At 57.0% G+C, this 24,018-nt stretch overlaps 1 protein-coding gene across 1 annotated transcript; it reads right to left on the bottom strand.

Moving 5' to 3' along the window:
• Positions 1 to 1,518: 1,518 nt before the first annotated feature.
• Positions 1,519 to 17,519, bottom strand: ZFHX2 (zinc finger homeobox 2). The gene is given in 11 exon segments (XM_027572892.2): positions 1,519 to 5,170; positions 5,172 to 5,491; positions 5,766 to 8,100; positions 8,102 to 9,219; positions 9,394 to 9,499; positions 9,926 to 10,126; positions 11,753 to 11,811; positions 12,200 to 12,274; positions 13,586 to 13,826; positions 14,421 to 14,938; positions 15,136 to 17,519. Coding segments are annotated over 11 exon segments (7,677 nt in total). The 5' UTR covers positions 17,180 to 17,519; the 3' UTR covers positions 1,519 to 4,510.
• Positions 17,520 to 24,018: the final 6,499 nt, after the last annotated feature.

Genomic DNA, 24,018 nt, shown 5'->3' with positions numbered 1-24,018 from the left:
CAGGGTGGGTCCTCACCTAATTTTACAGTCCTCCCATAAAGTATAGTCTCGCCCTGGAGGCTTTCCCTGGAGACCACTTCCCATCCCTCTCCAGACTTTATGAGCCACGGTCTAGATCTTCTATGAACGTCCTCTCTCTGGTTTTTCTTTCATCTGCCCTTTTCACAAGGTATCCAGGCTGTAGTCCTGCAGACTGGGTCTGTCGCCCTTCTTGTAGCAAGGGCCTCCTTGGCGTCGGAGCATTTCTTCCTTAGTCCTCAAGGACATCCTCGGGCCTTAGAAGTTTCTCACTAGTTGCGCCCAGCTGGTGGATTGAGCTTCTCACTGCAGCCTAGAGAGAAAGGCCCTATGACACAGGGTCCCAGCCCAGTTTATTCCTGTTTCTAGTTTTCCCAAAAGTTTCCTCCTGGTTTCTCTTCTACCTCTCCTCTCCCCAGTGTCACAATGCAGAGGAATGGAAGGTCCTTTCCCCATGGATTGCAACATTTGGTCACCCTTCCTGATGTAACAGTCAGATTACATTTCCCCTGACTGTTTATAAGTTATTCTCACCTACTGTTGGATGTGAAGAAAATGAGTATGTCCTGGAGGCTGGTTGTACTTATGGGAGGTGTAGGTGATAGGGCTGGGGGCATATCCCTTGCGCCTCTGTACCCATGGTGCCCATCCTTGCTGGCATGTGTGTATCCCCATAGCTCTCTCTGCCTGGCTCTGCTGGTTTCTGACAGTGTGCGGTCTTGTTTCATTGGGGCAGTTATATACACATAGCTCTGTATTTCAGGTGTGAATTTCTATACAGGGATGAATGTTTGGATGAGAAAATGTGCCGTAAAGCAACCAGGCTGGTGGAGGTTTGGGGAATTGGTGATCTATAAGCCGTATAAGTAGCTAAGGAACAAAAAGAAGGAAATTAACAGATAGAAGGAATTAAGCAGATGGGTGCTACTGGGTCTGGAATACTTGGCTTTCTTGGTTCTTGTGCATGCTTTTGTAATGCAGAAAGGGCTAGAGGGTTGAGGGAAGAAGGGTTTCTTCTTTGTGGCTCTACTGCAGACTCTGCCCCATTTGGCTGCTGCGGCTTTAGATTTTCTCATATTCTTCCAGAAGACTTTGAATTTTGTTCCTAGTTGAGAATGGGGTACCTGAAGCCGTCCCCACACAGATTCTGGTTTAGTGCAAAAACAGCCAGGCTCCCTTCCACCTCCTGTCTCCTGGTACTGATCCTAGCAGTAAGTAGGCTGGACCAGAATTTGGATGCCTCAGGGCCCATGTATGTCAGAAACCCTAGGCCTTTGCCCCAGGCCGTGGAAGACCAATATTAGGAGCCATGGATTTAAGCTCACTTCAGGGTTGTTGGGGTGGGGCCTGTATTTCAAGATAGAAGTCGATGTGCCAGGCATTTTAAGTTGGGTCTCCTTCTCAGGAACAGCAACAGGGTTTACCCAGGGTGACCTGGTGTTCACCTCTAGCATTCTGCATAGGGCCTGATGACCTGGCCTTCCTTCCACCAGAACAGCCCACTGAGCGTCTCTGAAGCAGGAGCAGAGCTGCTGGGGACTTCTGGTTTGAGAATGGGATTGGGGAGGAAGGCTTCCAGTCACTGGGAACATGGAATGGCATACCTGACTCCACGGTCAGCCAGACTCTTATCTCTCAAGTTACAGGGCTCCTGGTAAGGACAATGCCTTAGAATCAGCTTCTGTCCCCTACTGTGCATGTACGTGATATCTCTAGACCAGGGTGTCCCTGTGTAAGGGAACAGGCCAGAAGGCAGGAGGAGGCAGGGGAGGGATTTCTGGCTATGTTAACTCCTGGTAAAAATATTCACAGTTCAAACGACAGCCAGCCTGTCCTGCTTGTAAACTCCTAAAAATGCACACCACCACGCCTCTAATCATCCCCTACCAGGCGTTTGCCCTGGTTTTCTTTAAAATGTTTCCTCTTTCCCTCCTATCTTTCTTTCTAATTTTTGTTTTGTTTTCAACTTTTACACACAAGTCACATTCCCTGAAAGCACACAGTGGAAAAGCTTTTTTCCCCCTACACGTGCTGCTAAGAAGATAGTCTTACACAGAGTTTCACGGGGAAAAGAAAAGGATAGGAAGGGAGGGCCAGGGGAGAGAGGCTGAGAGGCAGGAAGGGGGGCAAGAGCACGAGCACAGTAGGGCCTGTATTTACACCTGGCATCACTGAAGGACTGCTTCCCCCCTACCCTGGTTGGCTAGAGTCGGAGCTCTTAATTTGAGAAATGGATTGGATCAGAAGTGAGGTTCACAGAACATGTGGGCACTAGGGACTCGGCTGATTTTCCCATCTTTTCGGCACATAAGCCTCTGCTTCGGTATTAACATGTTCATGGGCAGAGTGACAGGCCAGGAAGTGGAAATCCGGGGGCTGACTGAACTGTGGGCGCATATGAAATGGATGATGGTAGTGGAAGAAGCCCGAAGGGAGAAAGTCTGCAAGGAGAATACCTTGAGAGGGGACCCACCCCAAGCCCGGGCGAGGGCAGTAGCAGAAACTGGAGGACTGGGAGCTTTTGCAGGCTTTTCTTTGCTGAAATAAAACACCTGCTTTTCTACCTTGTGCCACTTTAGCTGGGCTTTGGGATCACCACCTGATGCTGGCAGAAACAATGAGGTTACAGATAGGGAACCCTCTTCTAGCTCATTGCTTTCGTTGGTTTCCCTTGGTGATAGCACTCTGTCAGAGATTCACCTTGTGCTTCGGTCATTGCCTTGCCCACCCACCCCCTGAGCTGTCCTCAGCTCCAGAGCCCCAGGGCCCTCCCAGACAACCTCTGACTCTTTGGGCGGTGCCCCCAGCAGCTGCTGCTTACTGGTGGGAGGAAGGGCAAGGTCAGAGAAGGAGGGAAGAACACAGGTGGGGAACAAGGGTCCCTGCAAAGGCAAGGATTTCAAGTGACCAGGAATGTGAAGGGGCCACTGGACACGGAGATAGAAGTTCGGGTTTGTGAAAGAAGCGAAGGGGAGGAAACCGTGATAAGCTGCAGGAAAGGGAAGTATACCCACGATTCAGAAACCACGCAGTCCTTTGCACTCTTTTCTTCCTGGGACCGCCAAGATACATTTGACAACACTGACTTTTCTAACTAGCGGCTGGGAACAAAGGGGTGTTAGCAGTCCTGATACTCAACTCAGGGGGCAAAGGTAGGTCCCTCCCCAGTCTCCAGGCTCTTTTCCCCGTGGCCAGCCCCGGCTTTGGAAGCTGGGTATGGCCAGGGCCAGGCTGCATGGCTTTCTGTCCCACTGTACCCATGCAAGGACTTAAAAGCCATTTGCTCTTTCCAAGACTAGTGGTTTAAAGAAACCCTTAACGTGAGGGGAAAGGGACACAAACAGGAAAAAAAACCAAACAAAAAAATACCAAAAAAACACTTGTTTGATGGGAGAGTTTGCAGTTTTTTTTCTGTATTTTCCAAGTTTATGTTTTACTTTAGTTCATTCCTCTGTCTCCATCTCTCTCCTGTGCACATGTGCGCGCGTGCTCTCTCTCATTTTTTTTTTTTTTTTTTTTTGGTTGTGTGTGTGTTTCAGTTTTTTTAAAAGAACTTTGGATTTGCCGTTGGTGGGCAGCGCCGGTCCCGGAGGCTGGACCCCCACGTGGCAGGGCTGGGACAAGGGGCAGGCCCACGGCTGCTGAGAGGATCTCTGTGTTTAAAGCCTTTGAGAATAAGTTACTGCAGTTCCCAGGGTGCGGGGGGGGGGGGTTGGCAGAGGGGTTCCTGGCGGCGGCTTCCCCTAGAGTCCAGGCCGCAGGGGCTCCTGGTCAGGCGAGGAGAGGGTTAGGAAGGAGGGGTGTGGGGAGAGTGAACTGTGAGCACTTCTCCCCCTGCCAACCTCCAGTTTGGTTAGAGTTTTGTGGGCTCCCTGCCCATCCCAGGCTCCAACCTTGGGAGCCAACTGGGTATTTGGAAAGTTTGTGAGCTGTGTGGCGCTCTAGACAAGGGGGTAGGGAGAGAGAAGGGGGAGTAGCAAAGTTTGTTCTCCTTCCCCCTTCTTTGTCTTGGGTTTTAACTTTCTTCTTTCTTTTTTTCTTTTTTTTTTTTTTTTTTTTGGTGTTTTCTCAGTCAGTGAACAGCATGGGCTGACATATATGTGTGTTTGCGGGGGTTGACTGTGTTGGGGGGTGAATCCAGTGGGAATAAGGTAGTGGAGGATGATTCAAGGATAGACCGTGTGTGGTGGGCAGGGCAGAGATGAGCGGAGCATCAGGATGACAAGGTGGGTGTGCGTCTGTGAAGACATGGGGCAAGGAGCCGCAGAGGAGCAGCGTGTCTGGGGGCGGGGGGGGCGGGCAGGGGAGCAGAGGCAGGACTCTGCTGGAGGTGGGGCATGTGAAGCCCACTGAGGGTGGGAACTGAAAGAGTCCCGTGAGGTGGGCGGGGGCGGGGGTGGGGGGGAGGGATGTGAGCTCCCACCAGACACCCCTTGGGGTAAGGGAGGGGGCCCTGAGGCCCTCCCCTCTCCCCCCATCTTGGTTTATCTGTTTATAAAGCTAGAAGTGTAGAGGTAGTAGTAGTTTTTGGGTTGGAGTCCGTGTGAGGTAATCTTGCTTCCTCTTTGGCAAAAGCCACAGCAGCCGAGGCAGCGGTGGCGGCGTTGGTGATGGTGATGGGTGGGCCCCCCGGGGGTGGGGCCGCCTTGCGCCGGTGGGCCGAGGAGCGCAGGTGGGAGGCCAGGGCTTCGTGCCCACTCAGCAGCACCTCACATGCCAGGCAATGGTAGGTGCAGATGGGCACCCGCAGTGGGGGGGGCACAGAAGCCCCAGGGCCCCGCCCAAAGAAGCAGAACGATCTCTGGTGAGCAGTGGCTGGGGCCTCCCCATCAAATGCCATCTTGCACTGACGGCACAGATAGCGGTGGGTCACGTCCACAGTGGAGATGCCCGCACTGCCTGACAGCAGCTCATCAGCCTCCCCGGCCTCCCCCTCCCCTGGAGCAGCCAGTTCAGGAGGCTTTGGAGGCGCTGTGGCTGTGGGCTCGGGGGGCTGGGGTGGTGGCTGGAGGAGGGCGTTGGGGAGCAGTCCGATGAGGGTCTGAGGTATCACAGGGTTCATGGGAAATAGCCCCTTCTTCATGCCATAGAGCTGTTGGAAGTAGGCCCCCTGCAACTGGGGGCCAAAAACAGCTGGTGGTGTGGCCCCCCCCCGCAGGGGGCAATGGGAAGGGCAGGAATTGGCCCCCCAAGAGGGCTGGGACAGTAGCCTTCAGTGCTTTGAGGTTCTTGAGGGCATCAGTGGAGGCGTTGGTGGGGGCTGCAACTGGCTTTCGCTCACCAGAGACCTTGTCCCCAGAGGGCTCAGGAGGGGGGCCTGGGGCAGGGTCAGTGGTGCCTGCTGTGGAGGTGTTAGTTTGCTCGGGCACAGGTCTCTGAGGTAAGGGGCAGCCTGGGCCAGCAGTCTGGACCACTGTGGTAGCAGGCAGGACTGAAGTGGCGAGGCCGAGGAGGCCAGAGGAGGCTGCAGGGCCTAGGAAGATGAAAGGAGTGATGAAGGATTAGCCACCTCCTGGCCTGTCATCCTTCCTGCTGTAGGCCACCTCTAGCCACACCCTCGCCCACTCCCACCACCGAGCGGCCATGCGCCCTTCCCTCCCTTTTCTCTCCACCTCCCCGCCAAGAGCCTGAAACTAAGGAAGGCCACTGGAGGCTGGAGGTGGGGAGAGTCAAGGAGAAAAAAGAGGGGCATGTCATTAGAGAGAGATGGCTCTCTGAAGTTCAACCCCTCCCAACTGCCCACTCACCTGAACTGAAAGGAGCTAAGCTGCCCAGTGGGGGCTGGGCCAGAGCTGGGCCAGACAAGAGGACCGGGGCCAGGCGAGGCAGGGCTGGGGCAGCCCCAAGGGGCAGAGAGGCAGGTGTGGTGGCAGGTGTGGCCTTAGGAGCCGGGGGTGCCTCGGGTGCTGGGGCCAAGTCGTAGCACTTGCTTTCACTCTTCAGCTGGGCTCGGACTGCCTCTTTGAGTTTGGCCAGGTGCTGACGTGAAAAGAGATGGCCTCGGCAGGAGACATAGAAATCATACTTGACATCGCAGTAGGGACAGTCAGTGCGCTGGGCTCCCAAGGGGCCCTCACTGCTGCCCCCAGCCCCGCCAACCGCTGCCCCCTGCAGCTTGGCCTTCTTTTCCTTGGCACGAGCATTCTGGAACCAGACCTGGATGACTCTCTTGGGCAGCCCAATCTCCTCCCCCAGCACCTCACACTCCTGCATGGTTGGGGTACGGTAGGCTTCGTAGCAGGCTTTCATGATCTTCAACTGCAGGCTGCTCATCTGGGTCCTGTAGCGCCGCTGGCCCATCCCATCTGGAACCCCAGCCCCACTTCCTGTTCCTCCACTGCTTCCTCCAGCCCCAGGGGACTCTGGTTCGGCCAGACTGGAAGCAGACGAATCGCTGAGATCCCCTGCGGATGGACTGCAAGCCTCGCTCTCTGGAGAAGCTTTAGCCGGTTCCTCTGCACCCTCTTCCTCACTGGGTGGAGGGGGAGGTGGGAGAGGTAGCGGTGGCTCTGGTGTTGGGGTGGTGGCCTCTTTCCCAGGTGGTAGAAAAGGGAGGGGCCCGGCGGCAGGGGTAACCGGGGGGTAGGGAAAAGCAGGTGCTTCCCGCTTTGAGGTCTCCCTCCCAGTCCCATCATCTACCTTGCCCAACAAGAGGTTGAACTTGGGGAAGGTTGCCGGGGCAGACGTGATGGGGGGCTTGGCTGCTGGGTTGGGCACCGCTCCAGGGGTGCTTCGAAATTGGCCTTTCCTCTCCCGGGCCCTGGTGTTCTGGAACCAGACCTGCACCACTCGCTTCTTGAGCCCCACCTCCTCAGAGATGCAGTCAAGCATCTTGCGCGTTGGGTTGGAATCTTGCATGTACCAGCGGTACAGGATCTCCAGCTGCTCCGGCAGGATGGTTGTGCGCAGGCGCTTGTCCCGGGGTGGCTCGCCCTCCCCTCCCCCCCCTGCTTCACTGCCTGTTGGGGACAGGCTGCCCTCCTCATGCTTCCGTTTGAGTGGAGGCCCTGGTGCCGGCGGAGTGCCTGCCACCAGGGGGCTTCGCTCCCCAAACACCAGCAAGGGCAGATCCAGGAGGTGCGAGGCCGCGCTGGGCTGCACGGGCAGCAGGAAGTGTAGCCGCCGGTGACTGGTCAGGAGGTCTTGGCTGGGGAAAGCCATGGTGCACTGGTCACAGGTGTGGACTGGGGAAGGCGAGGGAGGGGCCCTCCCTTCAGGTTCTTTGCCTCCTGGCTTTGCTGCCTCTGCTTGGCTCAGCTCTTCCCTCTCCGGGGGCTCTGGTGAGGGACCCTCGGGCGCTGCGGGGGGTTCCAGGCTCTGCTCCTCCTCTGCATCCTCCTCCTCCACCTCTTCCTCCTCTTCGCCGCGCTCTGCCTCTTCCTCCTCCTCTGCAGGGGGCTGGTCGTCGTAGCATTTCTTGAGGTGCCGCACCAACTCAAAAACACAGGAGAAGGTGGCATGGCAGCGCCTGCAGCCAGAGGCTCCCCCGTTGCCTCCTCCGGTCGGCACAGGCCCACCCTCGATGGCATTTTTGCGTGCTTTCTGGCGGGCATTCTGGAACCACACAACCACCACACGGCTAGCCAGGCCCAAGAGACTTGCGAGCCGCTCCACCTCTCCATCCTTGGGGTAGGCACTGGTCTCAAAGAAAGACTGCAGGGCTTGGGTCTGGAACTCTGTGAACTTGGTTCTGGAGAACCTGCGGCCTGCAGGCACTAGGGGAGGCAGATTCCCTCTGGAGCCTTCTTCCTCCTCTGGGGGCCAGCGTCCTGCCCGGCTGCGCTCCTCAGAGGGACGGGTCCCCCCTGCCTCAGGCTCTGGGACCAGGAATGGAGGGCCCAGGTGGGGAGCTGGTGAATCCAGGGACCCATCAGGAGGTTTGGGGGGCTCTGCAGGGGGTGGGTATAGGCTGTCATAGCTCTTTCGAAACTGAGCAGCATAACGGCTCAGGGCCTCAAAGGGCAGAAATCGGCGGTGGACATGCTCCTCGTGTGTCTTGAGGATAAGCATATTGGAGAAGAGTTTCCCACAGGCCCCACAGGCCAGCTTGTCCCCACCCCCCAGGGCCTCTGGTGGGGGGGGGGGTCGGGGGAGGGGGCACAGCCTGCTTTCCTTCATTGTACTGGATCACCAGCTCAAAGCCAAAGTTTTCTAGAAGGGCTTTGGCTGCAGTGCGGGCTGCTTCGTTGGGCGTCGAGGTGGGGGGTGAGGCGGGCCCTGCCTCATTCCCCTCTTCTGCCGTGGGGGGCCGCTCCCACTCCCGCTCAGCCAGCTCAGCCTTGGGTGGCAGGGGCGGGGGGGGAGGGGCGGCAGCTAGTAGGGGCGCAGGCCCAGCCAGTGCCAGCTTGGGCCCCACCTTGATGTCATGGAGGTAGAAGGGCAGGAGCAGCTGTTGCTGCTGGAGCTTAAGCAGTGATTCGGGCACCAGAGGGAAGGGGGGCAGGACTGGTGGGGTGAAGAGGGGGGCTGGGAAGCGGTGCAGGTCCAAGGGGGGTGGGGGAGGCGACAGGAAGGGCAACCCAGAGGTGAAGCCACCAGGGTCAGGGCCCTTCTTCTCAGTGCCCACCTCCCCCTCTGTCTCGCCCTCCTTGGGCTCTTCTTGGCCCCGCTCTGGCCCCTCAGCCTTGGCGTCAGTCTTGGTCCCCCGAGAGCGAGTCTGGTGCAGAACTGAGCGCATGTGGATCTCCAGGGTGGAGCTCTGGTTGTAGGAGACTCGGCAGACCGTGCACTTGAAGGGCTTGTCTGTGGCGGCAGCAGTGGGAGGCGCGGCACCTGCCTCTCCTCGGGCAGGGCCGGATGGGTCAATGGCAGCCTTCTTCATCTTGTGCAGGTGGGAGACAGAGTTGTAATGGACCAGGAGAATATTCTTCTGCGTGAAGGACTCCTTACACACAGTGCACTTATAGGGCCGGGCAGGGTCAAGAAACTTGTCCAGGGCAAAGTTGGTGGTCTTCCGATAGGTCAGAGGGTGGCGAGAGTCAGCTGGAGCAGGCTCTGCAGGGCGGGGCTCCCCGACACTGCCCTCTTCCTCCTCAGCCACGGTGGGTGGAGGGGCCACTTCTTCCACTGGGGCATCAGGCCGAGGGGCTGGAGAAGGGGATCGATCAGGGCTTCCCGGGGGCTTGTCTGGGGCCTCGGCTGAGGGCGGGGGAGGCTCAGGAAGAGGATCAGGACTGGCTTCAGGGCTCAGGTGAGGGCCTTCTGCGGGAGAGAGAAGGGTGCCGTGAGACCGGAACTGTGTCTAAAGTCAGACCCCACCCACTCAACGTCTAGGGCAACTGGTCCTTGCCTCGGGTGTCCTCAGACCCTCTTGGGATGTGGAGCCCAGGTCCCCTTTTCCTGCCACCTTGGCAGGTGTGCCATCCCCATTCTTACCTGCTCCCTGTTCTCTGCCGGGCGCAGGCTCTGGGGCATCCCCCAGCGGGCACAGAGTGGGCCCAGGTAGCACTTTGGTCGTAAAGGTCATCTCTACAGTTGTGGCCTGTAATGGAAGAGAGCCCAGTGACTGCCCCGCCCCACCCCCACCCCCCGCTACTCCTGACACCCTGCTTTGCACCCGCGCCCACCCTGTGCCCAGCCCCTGTCCAGGCCTCCACCCTCGTCCTGGACTCACGCCCCCTAACTTCTGCTCTTCCCCGTGCCGCAGCCTGTGCCTGCCGTTAAGCAGCTCTTGTCTGGACCCTAATGGAAATGAAGGAAACACTGAGCTCCCTCACCGGTGAGCAGAGGCAAGCTCTAAGTATCCCCCCAACACTAAAATTTACCCCTCAAACCTGTGAAGTGCTGCTTCCTCACCACCACCCTCCCGGCCACACACACACCTGCCTGGACACCCCTGCCTTTTCTTCCCCTCCTACCCGGCCCGAACGGGGCCTCCTGGTTGGGTCCTCCCTGAGCCAGTACTCACCACAAGCAGCAGCTTCTCCACACACTCGGGCACCACATTGTGCAGGTGGCTGAGGTGGAAGTGCAGGGCAGGCCGGCCCACCAGCTGCTCCTGGCACAGCGGGCACCTGTACTTGGGCTGCACTGCATGCTGGGAGAGCGTGTGAGCCCTCACCTGGTCGGGCTCTGGGCTCAGGAAGCTGCAGTATGGACAGCAAAACACCTGGGGACACACGGGTGGGGGGTGGTGTGGAGGAGGCATCAGGGAAGGGGGGGGCCCACCATCACCCAGCCCTGTGTGTGCGTGAACACAGCAAGATCCCCACGCCCAATTTAGGAGTGAGCCCCAAACGAAGGCATCACGAGGGATCCAGCGAGAGGCAAGAAGCTGGCTCCTCCCTCGTTTCCCTTAGATTGGGACAAAGGCCTAAGCTAGACTTGCCCTTGCCTTCCTTCTTTGTTCAGGCCTCTCCCTCCATTCTGGCCTCTGTCTCTCCTTGGCCTGTCTTTCCGGTCTCTTCTGCCTCGCTCACTTCTCCAGCTAACAGTATATGGCCTTGTACCTCCTCCCCCGGATTGAGTTTTCTTTTCTTACCCACCCCCACCCTGCCGGTGTCTTCTCCATGAAATGGCTCCCCTGCCCTCTGCACATCTGGATCCAGGGGCTCTTTCATCCCTGCTCACTCTGCCTCTCCGAGGTCCCTAATCTGAGTGTCTCCTGAAAAGGGGCCCTCCCTACCTGTCTGCTCAGAAGCCGGCTCATTCTCCCAGACGCTTAGCAGCTCCCACTTTCTTTTCCTTCTCCTCTTCTTAATGTAAACAAACACCACAGCTCCCCCAGCGGCCCAGGAAAATTCTGGCCTGGCTCTGCTGGCGCATTCCCGCCCACACCTCCAGAGGGATGGGGCTGAGGGAAGGCCCTGTCTCCGCCTTAGTCACCTGACTGCCTGACCTCCAGCCTGCAGTTCCTCTCCCTGGCTCACTTCCTCTCCTGCCGGCCGGTGCCACTGGTCCAAGCCCAAGAACTGGGAGGAGGTAATGGCCCAAAAGGAAAGGCATCCAGATGCTCATTTTAATGCCCTCGGCCCTAGGAACAGATACCTGGAATGGGCCTGCAGGAGCGAACAGGAGCGAGGAGGAGGGCCTGGCCAGCACTGTCGTCTGTGGGAATGCAGGAATACTGCGTGCTGCGGTCCCATCTGGAGAGCTGTGAGGGGCAGCATGGCACCTCAGGACCCAGGCTGGGAGTCCCCTCAGAATAACACTTTAGAGCCACAGAGCTAAACCACCCAGGTCCTGCCTGGCCCAGGGTGAGGCCCGAGGCCAGGTGACTTGGAGAGCTGCAGAGTTTGCTATCTGGGCTGGGGCCTCTACCCTCAGGAAGGAGGTGCCTGGATGCTTCCCTGCAGGCTCAGGGCCTTCTGCAGGAGATGACAGGTCTAGTCGTCTTTCTGTTCCTGACAGGAATAGAGAGCTGGGCAGCAGCTAGTCTTGTGGTTTAGGCTTTCTCTTTTCATTTCTTCACTGTGTCTTCCGCCTTCTCTCCACCTGCTTTCAGCCTTTCCTACCTCGATACTGCTTCTGTCTCCCCTTCTCCCTCAAGTCCTGCCCTCCCTTGTCCCTCTGTGCTCCACCCGCTGTGTGGTGCTGAACACATAACTGGCCCTAGGTGGCGTTTCTCAGTGTGGTGTTTTGAGATAAGTCACAGGCCTGACAGAATTCGGTCTACCTTTAGTCTGAAATCCTGTGTAAAGCTCTACCAATGAGAATTTTAGGCTTTAGAATATGAACAGATCTCAGTAACACCAGACCCCCGACCCCAGCTTTTCCCAGTTATCCCGGTTCTGACCGTGGTCTGGTTGGCATTGTCTCCTGGAGGGCCAGTCTTGTTCTCTGCCTCTTCAGAAGCTGAAAGGAGAGGAGATTAAAGAGATCTGACAGCCCTACCTCTTCCTTTCCAGAGCCCCCAGCCCTTAAGATGACCTGACTTGTAGCAGAGAGCTTCCAGGGTAGGTGCTGGACTCTGGGGAAAGGGGAAAGGGCAGAAAAGGACAACGCCGTCCTCAATTCCGGGAGAGGAGGCCCGGTGGGGCCAACCCCAGGTTAGCGGGATGGCCAGGTTTGAGCCTTTGGGGGCCCCCCCTTTCCCTCTGGTGAGTCCTTTCTTGCATCAGCTTGGCTCCCCACACCCAGGAGGCCTTGCCGGACATTTGGATTACTGCCACGTCCCCTGTGCCTCTCAGAATGTATGGGGGGGGCAGGGATGGAGGGAAAACGGACCAGTTGAGCAACTCACCCAATTGTTCGGTTTTGTTCTGGGCATCTTTTTCAGGGGTGGGCGGCTCAGCTAAGGGGGTGACAGGAGGCTTCCCTGTGTAGGAGGAGGGGAGAGTCAGCTTAAGAGAGTGAAGCATCAGGAAAGGGAGTACCTAGGGCAGAGGAAGTGGGACAAGCAGCCAGGAGAAGGAGAGATGGATGGATGAGCCAACAGGCTGGAGAGGACAAAAAGCTGCCAAAAAGAAATAGAGGATGAAGGAGAAATGGCCGGGTTAGAGCTAGGAGGGCCTAAGAGATGCTGTCTGTGAGCCCAGCCCCCGTCATTTCAAGACGAGGAAACAAGTCTGGCCATAGGCAGCAGAGATGGGGCCAACTCGGCTCCCCATCTTGACTGGTCCTGGAAGCAGGGAGCCCAGAAACATAAAGGGAGGGGCACTGGAGAAGGAAGGTGAGGCCGAATGGAAGCAAGTGCGGTGAACAGGAGGCGGCAGGTCTAGCTGGGAGAGATTACCACTCAAGTAAGAATTGACAGATGTGTAGGAATTTATTTTCGATGGCAGCCTAATTAAAGTGTTAAAGTTCCTTAACTCCATTCAGCCCTGCGCCAGGATCATTAGCTATTGATCCGGGCCCCTCCGGCACTTAACTCCAGCCAGCATATTGGCAATTCAATTAGCACCAGTCAATGCTGCCTCTTCCTGGTTCCTGCTGCCCGCACCCTCACCCTCGCCCGCCGCCGCCGCTGGCCCCTACAAAGCCCGGATGCCCGTGCCCACCTCTGACAGCCCCTTCCAGGCTCTTCTCCTGCACCCTCTGGATCAATGGCGCCTGGCTGGCTGTTCCCGGTCTCTGCTGGTACAACCTCAGCTGCCTAAGGGGGACCCTAAGCCCAGCCTTCGGGCTGAAGACCTCCTAGGAGACAGGAAGAGGCTGGGGAGCTCGTCAAGGGCTTCCTCTCCCTGCTGCCTTCGGGCCAGGCCCACAGCTCCCATCTCCGATCTCCTTCCAACACGCCCTGGCCCGGCACGAAGTGCATCCTATTCTGTTTTCCTACTTCCTCTCTCCTTCCTGACCAGCTCCTGCCGCCGCCCAACACCTAGCATTGCCGGGACACTGGTCACCATTCGGAATCACTGGGTGATTCCTCCTTACCTCCCTTCCCGTTTTCTGCTCTCCACCCAGCAAAGTCCCCGCCCTTCTCTGCCTCCTCCCTCCCACGAGCCTCCTACTTCCCCCTTCACTGGGCTGCCCCACTGCTCCCCAAGTCCGGTTTTATCAGCCCTTCACGGCTGGCTCCTCTCCACTTGCTCTCGACTGCCCACAGACCCGGTTCTCCTCACTGGCATGCCCTTCTCCCCAGCCCCAGCTCCCACCGCATGCCGCCGCCCAGCCCCTTCTTCCTCACCAGGAGTCCGGAGCTGCCCGTGGCTGAAGCTCAGGATGCTCTGCAGGGCCGAGAGCCCTTCCTCGGCCGCGGGGCCGCTGTGCAGCAGCTGCAGGCGCCGCTGGGCCTGGGCGTCGCGGTGAGCCGGCGCGCGCAGGTGCTGCAGCACAGCCAGGCGGGAGGGGGTCTCCCACGCGCACAGCAGGCAGCGGAAGAGCCCCAGCTCGGCCCCCGCCGCGGCTCCCTCCATCTCCAGCAGAAACTGGAAGCGTGGAAAGAGGCTGCTCAGGCCAGAAGGGACAGGGCCCTCTAGATCTCAGGGGCCCCCTCCGCCTCCCCAGCGGGAGCCTGACCAGCAGCAGCCCCTCCCTGCCCATCCCTTCTGCCCTCTTGAGCACGCCCTTTTCCCTCCTCTGGCCACCTGGATATTAGTGCTTTTTCTCCCCCATCTCCTTCTCTTCCTCCTACCAATCCTGGCCTCCCTCCTGGTAGGTGAATGGAATCTGCTTCCATCCTCTTGAACTGGTCACAAGATGGCCTAAGCAGACAGACACCCCCCTTACCTCCCCACTCCCGACTCTAGTCCCAAACACCAGAAAAACTGAATAAAGTGCTGGATTCATTTTCTCTGAGTCCACCAACCTTTGGTCTCCTCTCCACAACCGTCTCCAAAGAGTTGATGATGCTGGTACATACTTGCCATTTTTATCCAAGCCTGCCACCCTGGGTTTTCCCATCGCTCTCCCACTCGTGGGGATCTCCTTGGTCCACCCCCATGCCCTTCAATTCTTCTCTCTCCCCAGGGGCTCTGTGCCGGGGCCCCTCGAGTGCCAGACCCTCCCTGGCCCACTCTTACCTTATAGATCTGGCTGTTCTCTTCATGGGCTGCACCCCGGGCGTGCAGCTGCATCTTCTCCTTGCTGTTGGACTCGAAGTCACAGATGTTGCAGCGCAGGTGCAACGGGGGCACAGAGCCATAAGGGGCCCCGTCTCCCAGGGGCACCGGGGACGGGGAGCCCATGGCCCCGCCCCCCTCCCTCAGGTGGGCAGCCAGCTGGTACTTCTGAGCATGTTTGTCGGTCTTGAGGTGGAGCTGAAAGTTGGCCTTGAGCTGGGTGCCATAGCAGCAGAGCTTGCAGCGGTGGGTGTCCCCGGCCACCTCCTTCCATTCGGCCTCCGGGAGGCTTCGGCCCACACTGCAGTGGTAGAGCAGCAGCTCCAGGCTGTCTGTGCTGAAGGCCTGGCACACCAGGCAGCGGAACACCTTCAGGGACGGGCTGTCATCTGGGGGCGGTGAGGTGGGCAGGCTGTCAGACAAGGAGCCCAGGAGCTGACTCGGAGGCAGGTGGGTGTCCGGTGAGAGGCTGCCAGGGGCTGGCGGACAGACACAGATGAGTGGCCCAGGGAAGGAAAGGGGTGGGTGGGCAAATGAGGACAGTGCTGAGGGACAGCTGGGATTACCGAGTGCATGGGGGAGGGGGGGGAGGCGGCCCTTGGGAGGAAGCAGAGACTTGAGTTTGGGCCCCGGGGAAGGGAGGAGGGGAAGCAGGTGCAGAGCCCAGCCTGCTTACCGGCTGTGGGGAACTTGCGAGCAGCTGCTCCGAGGTGGTGGAAGCCGTTGAGAAGCAGCTGGGCTTCCAGGGGCTTGTCCGGCCTCAGCCCGGGGCCAGGCAAGGGAGCCTGAGGCTGCCCTAGGGCCTGTGGCCCGAAGTACTGGAAGAGTTCAGGGGGGGTGGCGGGGGCAGCTCCTGCCGGGGGCGGGGGGCCTGGCCCCACCAGCCCAGGGGGCAGGCCCAGCGGCAGCCCCTGGTGCAGCATGAGGACATTCTGCATGTGCTTCTCGGAGGTCATGTGGATGCGCAGGTTTCGGGAGATGTTGGTCTCATAGCTGCACACCTTGCACTGCCAGGACGATTTGGTCTTGGGCTCCTTGTCCCCGGCAGAGGGCGGGAGGGACGCCTCTGGGGGACTGCCCTGGCCACCAGGGCCCGCCTGGAAGCCCTGCAGGTTGGCCAGGTGCTTGTCCGACTGCATGTGGATGCTGAGGTTGCCCTTGGTGGTGGTGGAGTAGTTGCACACGTCACAACGGTAGGGCTTGTAGCCGCAGTTGTAGCTTTCGCCCCGGGCCAGGCGGGGGTGGGCGCCCCCCGCGCTGCAGTAGCTGCAGTGGCTGTTGCTCTCGGGGTGCTTTTCGCGCATGTGCACGTCCAGGGTCTGCTGGTACTTGTAGTGCCAGTTGCACTTGGGACACTTGAGCGTCTTGCAGGAGTTGCGAGAGTGTAACAGAGACATGTGGCTGGACAGGCTGAGGCCCTGGAAGGCCGCAGGGCCCGGGCTATAGTCTTCGGCGAGGCGGTAGGGCTGCGGTGGGTCACTGGGGTCTTCCGGGGAGCCGACTGGGGCAGGGAGAGTGCCCCCCTCCTTGGAGGCGGGTGAGCTTTGGTTGAGGGCGGGGCAGAGCCCTCCATCCTCTTCTTGCCCCTCGGGGAACCAATCTGGCCCCGCCTCACCTGCTGCCATTGGCGATTCTTTGGCTTCGGTTGGGCTGGGGTCCCAGGTGGCGGGGGTTGTGGGCGGGGAGGGCGGGCTGGGGGTCGTGACTTCCGCAGGCAGGACAGGAGCCTGGGCTTCTGCCTCAGGGGGGCCACCCTCGGGCTGGGCTACATTTGCCTCTGTGCCCACCGTGCTGCTATTGTCAAGGGGGGCTTCTAAAGGGGGCTGAGCAGCTGGTTTTGGTTCCAGAAAGCTTAGGAGGGCTGCAGGTCCCTCATCTCCCGCCTGGAGGACAGCTGGGTTACCGGGCAGGCCCAGGTGTTGAGCAGGGGTTAGCTTCACCCCATGAGACTGTGTGTGACCCACGAAAGCCTGGGGCCTACTGAAACCCAGGCGGCACAGGACACAGAGCCAGAAGAGTGCCCTGTGCTCTCCTCCCCAGCTCCCCGTAGGGCCATCTTTGGGATCTCCGGGGGGGTTTGGAGCCAGCCGGTAGCTCCAGAAGGCTCCATCCCTTCCCTCACAGGTGGCCGGAGATGGCGCTGAGGTATCATGGGACAGAATTTGGTCAGAAGAGCTAAAGCCTTGGATTGGGTCAAAGCCATGTTGGATGTGAAGGGCAGTGAGGAGTGCAAGGGGTGGGTGGGCAAGGAGGGGCAGCCTGGGCTCTTCCTTGATTCCTACCTCACCCCAGGGGAAGCCCTTTGGTAACAGGAGTTCACTGCCACCTGACAGGGATAGCTTGGCCACGAGGTAGGCCTCGCCACCAGCTGTGAAGAATAAATGGTTGCTTAGGTCCACGGGAGGGAGCCCTCCTCCTTCCTCCTCCTGCCCCTTGTCCTCTTGTACTCCTAGGTCCTTTGGTGAGAAGCCACCACAGCCAGGCTCTTCTTGGGGCTCCCCAGTCTCCTTTGGTGGGATGAGGCCACAGCCCGACTCCAGGGCCTGTACCCCTGGCTCTGAGGGCCTCATGCTCTCAGAGCTGGAGGGGGCAGCAGGGGGATCTTTGGTGACAGGATCAGCAGGGGTGCTGGGGAAGGAGGTGTCCGGAGGCGGGGACGGGGCATCGTGCCCAGGAGTGGGGGTGGTATCAGTGGTAGAGGATGCGTTAAGGGTAGCCATGGCAGACGGAGGGGTGCCGGGGGTTCATTTCAGCGTGACAGCCAGTAACCCTGGGTGGGGGGGAAACGTGGAGAGAGAGGGGGGGCCGTGAGGTGGCAGGAGAGACACCCAGCCAGGCAGTCAACCCTCCAGATACTCCAGCCCCACTCTCTTCTTCCCCGAGCACCAGACTCAGGTACCCGCTTGCCAACGTGAAGCTTCACCTTAGCGCTAAGTCTTCAAACTTAACATGTCCAAAATCAGAACTCTTGTATTTCTCCCCTGAACTTGTTCCTCCCATCTTTCCTATCTCCAAAATTGATACCTCCATTGATCTGGTTGCTTAGGCTAAAAGGCTAAAAGGTGGGCATCTGGGTGGCTCAGTCGGTTAAGCGTCTGCCTTCAGCTCAGGTCATGATCTCAGGGGCCTGGGATCGAGCCCCAGGTCAGGCTCCCTGCTCTGCTGGGGGTCTGCTTCTCCCTCTGCCCCTCTTCCCACTCATTCTCTCAATCTCTCGTTCAAATAAATAAATACAATCTTTAAAAAAAAATCAATAAAAACCTAAAAGGCTCCTCTTGCCCCCACCCATATGCAACCGGACAGCAGCCTCTCAGACACCTGTCCTGTCCCCCCGCCAGCGTCATCTCCACTAGCACCTGGGTGGCCCCAGCCACTGCCCTTCCTGAACCAGGGCAACGGACCCCATGGTGGCCTCTGCTTCCACTACGGCCCCTACAACCCAGTCTCCTTCCTTCCAGCAGCCAGAATGATCTTTCCCTTAATTCTCAATTAGGAAAAATGCCAGGGCGCCTGGGTGGCTCATCGGTTAGGCATCTGCCTTCGCGCAGGTCATGATCCCGGGTGCCCGGATCAAGTCCCGGCCTTAGGCTCCCGGCTCAGCAGGGTGTCTGCTTCTCCCTCTAACCCTTCCCTGTCTTCGTGCTTTCTCTCTCTCTCAAATAAATAAAATCTTGAAAAGAAAAATGCCAGATGTACCTATATAAAAGTAGACCAAATAATATCAGGAACCCCTTCGTACTCATCACTCAGCTTCAAAAGCCACCTGATTGGGACAGCTTGGCTGGTCTTGCTCCAGCCATATCCTCACCCACTTCCCCTTTTCCTATATTGTTTTAAAGCACATTTCAGGTATCATAAAGAAACATCTTTTAAAACATAAATTGTACTATATTCTGCTTAGAACCCATCCATGATTTCTCACTGCACTGTGAATAAGATCCAAACTCCGTCCCTGATCTACAAAAGGACCTATCTGATCTGGTGCCTACCTACTTCTGACACATCTTAAAACCCTCCATCCTGCCTGGCTTGCTAGCAGTGGCCCACTGGCCTTTCTGTTCCTCAAACACGCCAAGTTCATTCCCACCTTAGGGCCTTGCCTAAGCTAAACAGCTTACTCAGCCTGACAGGAAGACTCTTCCCTAGACCTCTGCTTAGTGGCTCTTCAGGTCTCTGCTTACGTTTCACCTCTTCCAACAGGCCTTCCCGCCCTACAGAGGCTAACATGCCCTCGGGGTTACCTTCTTCAGAGATTTAGCACTACCTGGTATTTCCTGGTTTACTTATTTCTCCCTTCTAGAAGGTAAGTTCCAGGAGAGCAGGAACTCTGCTTTATTTATTACTCTATCATTGCCACCAAGAAAGATGCCTGCCAGACAGTCAATACATTATCTGTTGAATGAATGAACTCTAGGAAAGACCCTCTGATTTTCCACTCGATGAAGGGGTAGTTTCCCTAAGTCAAGGTCCTCTAGCCAGAGAGGCCACAGTGAATTTTCACTGGCCTGCAGGTGCCCTCCAGATCATCCATCTCTGGTCACAGCATGTGGAATAGGTTGGGGCTTCCCTGGCCTGTTGTAAGACAACAGCTTCCATGTGATTAACCTCCTTCTCCCCAAGAGATTAAAAAAAAAAAAAAAGTAACAGTAATATTATTAAAAGCTATCCAGGTACATATACCACGGTCCTGGCACTGTGCTAAATGCTTTCATCAATAATCTCATTTAATCTAACAACCACCTTACTTTACAGATGAGGCAGCCAAAGACACAGAGAGGTTGAGTGAGCTGCTGACTATCACACAGGTCCAAGGAGGTGAAACTAGAAAAGGACTGGCGGGCACAGAGACCTGGGCTCCTCCAACTACCTGGATCGTCCTCAGACCCAATACAGACCAAACACGCCTCCAAAGGTCTAGCAGTCAGGATTCCTGGGCTCCCTCCAGCTGACTAGAAGCACCGGGCCTCCCATGCCCAACAGTTTTACCTTGATGACCCCACCTCCCCGCCGCACCCCCACCCAACTCACCAATTCCCCAGACTTCACCATCCCATACTTCTCCCAATGTCCCAAGTGGCCTGCATCCTCTCCAGTTCTTGCTATCAGCCAGTGTCTAATGACTTAACCTTCAGCGCTCAGCCCAGTGCTGGGAAGGGATGTGGCCTCTCCTTGCTTGAGCCACCTCTAACCCTCACCTTCAGATTCTTCCATTAGAACTGGGTCTTCAGTCTGGCCCCACCTAGCCTGCAGGCCCCCTTTCCCACTTCCCCCCTCCTCCTGGGAGGCTAGCCAGGCGTGAAGACGGAGCCATTAAGGAGCTCCGCGTGGGGCTGGATCAGCATGCTAATGAAAATGCAAATCAGCACCTGGGCGAGGGGTGGAGGGCTGGGGGTGGTAGGGGGGAGGTAGTTGGAGAACCAAGAGGGAAGTAAAGGAATTAGATGGAGGGGTTATCCTACATAACCAGAAAGCAGAAGCCCAACACCATCTGAGAAAGGTGTCCCTCCTATGGACCCCTTGGGGGTAGGTGATCTGGCTCACGAGGGTCTGAGAGTCCACTGTCACCCCCCACAGTGAGGACCCACCATGCTTCTGCTGCCCCACCTGGTGAGAAGAACTGAGGCTGGGCCGGAGGGGCTTCTCCCGGGCCCTGCCACAGAGGGCTGACCTGGGTGGTGCTCAGTCCCCGCGGGGCCACTGTGCCTACATCACATCGATCAGCTGCTTCCTCCTGCCTCACAACTCCAGATCCAACTTCAGAGGAGGTGCTAGGAAGACCTAAAACCCAAATCCTCTCTCTAAAGCCTTTATTTCCCAGGCCTGGAAAAAGACCCAGCTGATTGCTAGCTAGAAACCAAAGGAGTTTAGCTTTGGGCTAGCTTGTGGGTGAGACCCAGACAGCCGAGGGGAGGTCGGCAGCTGTTTAAAATTGCAAATCTCTTCCCCACCTCCCCCTCCTCCTCTACAGGAAAGAATTTCAATTGCAAATTTATCTCTGCCTCAGTGCACCCCCCTTCCTCACTCCCCGCTCTTCTCTGCGCTTCTCCCCTCACCCTCTATTTATTACAAACCTTTAACTGCTGCAATTCGTTTTTCACCTTTTCCCCCTCCTGATTCCCTCCTCCTCACTCTTTTCTTCCTTCCCTCCCTGGGTCTCTGTCCCTCTCCTTGCCCTTCCTACCTGGAACTCGGTTTGCAGCTCTTGCTGGAGATGATGCAGAACCAGATGACAGACCAAAAAGTCACCCTCCACCTACCACCCCCAGGCCAGGCGTCCTGTCCCCCCTCAGACCACTGCCATTCCTCCTGCAGGTCCGGGCTGTCCTTAAGGGCGTCTCCTCTCCCTTGGGGCACATCCTAGATGTGGGGAAGGGGAGAAGGCGACCCTCAAGGGTCCTGGCATTCCTGCCTCTGGGGGAGGGAAGGGGCGAAGAGGGCGGACCAGGCGGAGGGTGGAAGTGGGGGGACCGTCAAAGGAAAGGTGGCAGCAAGGGCTGGGGCCCAGGAGGAGAGGGGTTGGGGGAGACAGCAGGCAGTGGCGGCGGTGTGATTAGAGCGGAGATTGATGTGAAGGGGCGCCACGGACGGCAGAGAGAGTCAATAAAACGAGAGGATCACATTAGAGGCGACAGAGAGAGCTTTAAATTACAAGGCTGCTGCCACCGAGGGGGATGGGAGGAGGCAGGCCTGGAGCCAAGGGAGGGTGGAGAGTTCTGAGGGTGTAGTCATCCCCTGAGATGAATATTCCAGCTCCAAAATGGCCCTCAGTCTCCAGAGCTCCCCTGCTGCCCCTTCATCCCATTTCCCTCCCTAATGCTTCCTTCCCTCCCACGGGGAGGAGGGGAGAAAGGGGAAGACGGAGAGAAAGCTATGGAGAAATAGAAGAGATTTTTTTTTTCCTCCTATTACCCTCTTCCTCTTTCCAGAGCCGTGTCCCTGGCTACTGCTCAGGATGAGAAAGGAAGGATGGAAGTGCTACTTTCAAAGCTCAGCTAGGGAGGGGTTGCCCCTGAACTGCACATATTCGTCCGTGGGAGGTGGACGGAAAGACACCCAGTAAATAGCTGAACAAGAATTCCTCCTTCTTGATGTGTGCTCCCTGTTCACTGGGCAGACACACAGTACTTAGAACAGGAGGGAGCCCGGAGGCTCCAAGACAGACAGGGGGACCCAGAAAACTATTGAGAGAGAGAGAGGAAGAGAGAGAGAGGTTCTGAGATGGACCAAAAGGCTTGGGTGTGAAGTTATGGCCATCTGAAAAGGTGGGCTCTGAGACCACGCAACACAGGCAGAACACGGTGAGACTTAAGACCAGAAAATTATAGGAGCCAAAGGAGCGAGGGCAAAGGAAGGGCCAAAGAAAGGAGACCCGAAGAAAGAATCTCTCCCTCACCGAGGAGGAATTAGGGCGTGGGTTCAGGTTCGCCTGTGCAAGCCGAGGCAAAGCCGGCCAGGGGCGCTCCCTCCGGAGCCCGGCGAGACGGGAACTACCCTTGGGTAGCGCCCCCTCCCGGCCCCAGCGACTACGCGAGGAAAAGGAACACTACTGCTCCCTAGTGGCTACGGAAGGAACATCACCAAGAAGACAGGCCGGGCGGGGGTAGGGATGGGAGTGGGGGTGGGCGGACAGATTGCCTTTCTCTTCCCGCTCCCTTCCTTAAACCAGAAAGCAAAACCCCACTCCCTTCTTTTCTCCAAACGCAAGGACAAGGCAAAGGCTTTCGCAGGAAAGTCAGCCAGAGGGCACCAGCACATTTGCTTAAAATTTGCATACAATGATTTCTGCATCAGAGACCGCCAAACACTCTGGCCTTTCACTTTTCCAAATGTTGGATCTATCCCCTTTCCCTTATTCAGAATCAATTTTTAGGACCTTTCCTTTTCGCTTTTCCTCTCTCTGAAATTCGTGCCTACGGCACTGCTCTCACTTTGCCCTGGCCTTTCTCCCCATTTTGTCTCCTCAACCTGTTGCTTTCAAGAGGCCTCGGCCATGGAGAAGAGGGTCTCAAAGAGAAAAAGGAAAGATGGAGTGAGTGCCCTGTCTCAGGGGGACTTTTTGGTATAAACAGCAAGTAAACTCTGACTTGATGAGCTTTATTTTTAAGGCAGGGGAAGAACATGGGCTTTGGATTCAAGTAGATCCAGGTTCAGTGCTGGTTCCCCCACTTACCAGCTGTGCAACCTTGGTAAGTTACTTGTCTGTTTCCTTATCTGGGAAAATGGGAAGAATGACCCCTTCCTTCCTGGCCCACTGTGAAGACTATGTGACCGCGCACACACTGGATGGTCAGGTTAGTTCTTTTCCTTCTCTCTTGGCTAGCTCCGCCCACAGAGCAGAGCAAGGTGTTTGCAGGTAGGTGACAACTTTCCTTCTGCCTTGCCCCTTCATTTTTTTTTTAAAGATTTTATTTATTTGACAGAGAGATACACAGCAAGAGAGGGAACACAAGCAGGGGGAGTGGGAGAGGGAGAAGCAGGCTTCCTGCCGAGCAGGGAGTCCGACGCGGGGCTTGATCCCAGGACCCTGGGATGATGACCTGAGCTGAAGGCAGACGCTTAACGACTGAGCCACCCAGGCACCCCTGCCTTGCCCCTTCTTGACCAGGACTCATCCTCTAATTTCTGCCCATTTCAAAAACCGAGGGCAGCGTCTTCAGTGGACACGATTTAAATCTAAGTGTGTCCAGCAGCAGAGTTCATTTCTCACTTGGCCCTCTTGATTGCCAGGCCTCGAGACACCCCATCATCCCAGAGCAGAGAATGGAAGTCTTGCCTAGGCCCACATTTGGCCTGGGTGCAGAAGCAGCTCATGCTTGGATCAAAACTATATGGCCTCTCCCTGCATTTAAAACTATTATTTTCTGTCTCTAAATCTTACCTTCTTATTTAAAAAGAAAACAAAAAGAGGTACCCCCTTTATTTATTTTTCATATTTCAAGTTTTTATTTAAATTCTAATAAGTAACATATAGTATAATATTAGTTTCAGGAGTATCTATTCCTCTATTTTAATCCTACCTACCTCTCCTAGATCTCCCCATCTCCCCCTACCCCAAATATTTGGCAGTGTTTACTTTGTGCAATAGAAGTTTTGTCCACAGGACAGAGAATGAGAATGGCAGGGAATGAGACACTCAGGAGAAGGAGTGTCATGGGGGAAAAGAGACAGCTAAGACAGAGAGTAAGAGGGAGAAAGAGGGAGAGGTAGAGAAGCTGGGGGAAGGGGCCAGATCTTGATCCACACATGTGATTACTGAATCTCATTGAAGCCTCCCAGCTTTGACATCGGATTGGGCAGGTGGCCTGTCCCCACTGGGAGGGATGGAGCAAGGGGGCTGTGTCTCACACCCTGCAAGATGCTTAAGGTGGTCATGAGGGAACTAGGTGAGGTGTGAGGAGAAAGGAGAGACAGAGAGGAAGAAGATGGTGGGGGGGGGGAAGGCTGGGAGCTGAAGACAGGGGTCAAAGGGCAACTGTGGATTAAAACCACAGCTTGCTAGTTGAACATCCATCCACATTTGCATGGCTTGTTGAGTGGGCTGCTGGAGGGGTGGATGTCC

The sequence above is a fragment of the Zalophus californianus genome, chromosome 6 (genome assembly GCF_009762305.2).
Source record: "Zalophus californianus isolate mZalCal1 chromosome 6, mZalCal1.pri.v2, whole genome shotgun sequence".
NCBI lineage: Eukaryota > Metazoa > Chordata > Mammalia > Carnivora > Otariidae > Zalophus > Zalophus californianus.
This window is presented reverse-complemented; position numbering and strand designations above follow the sequence as displayed.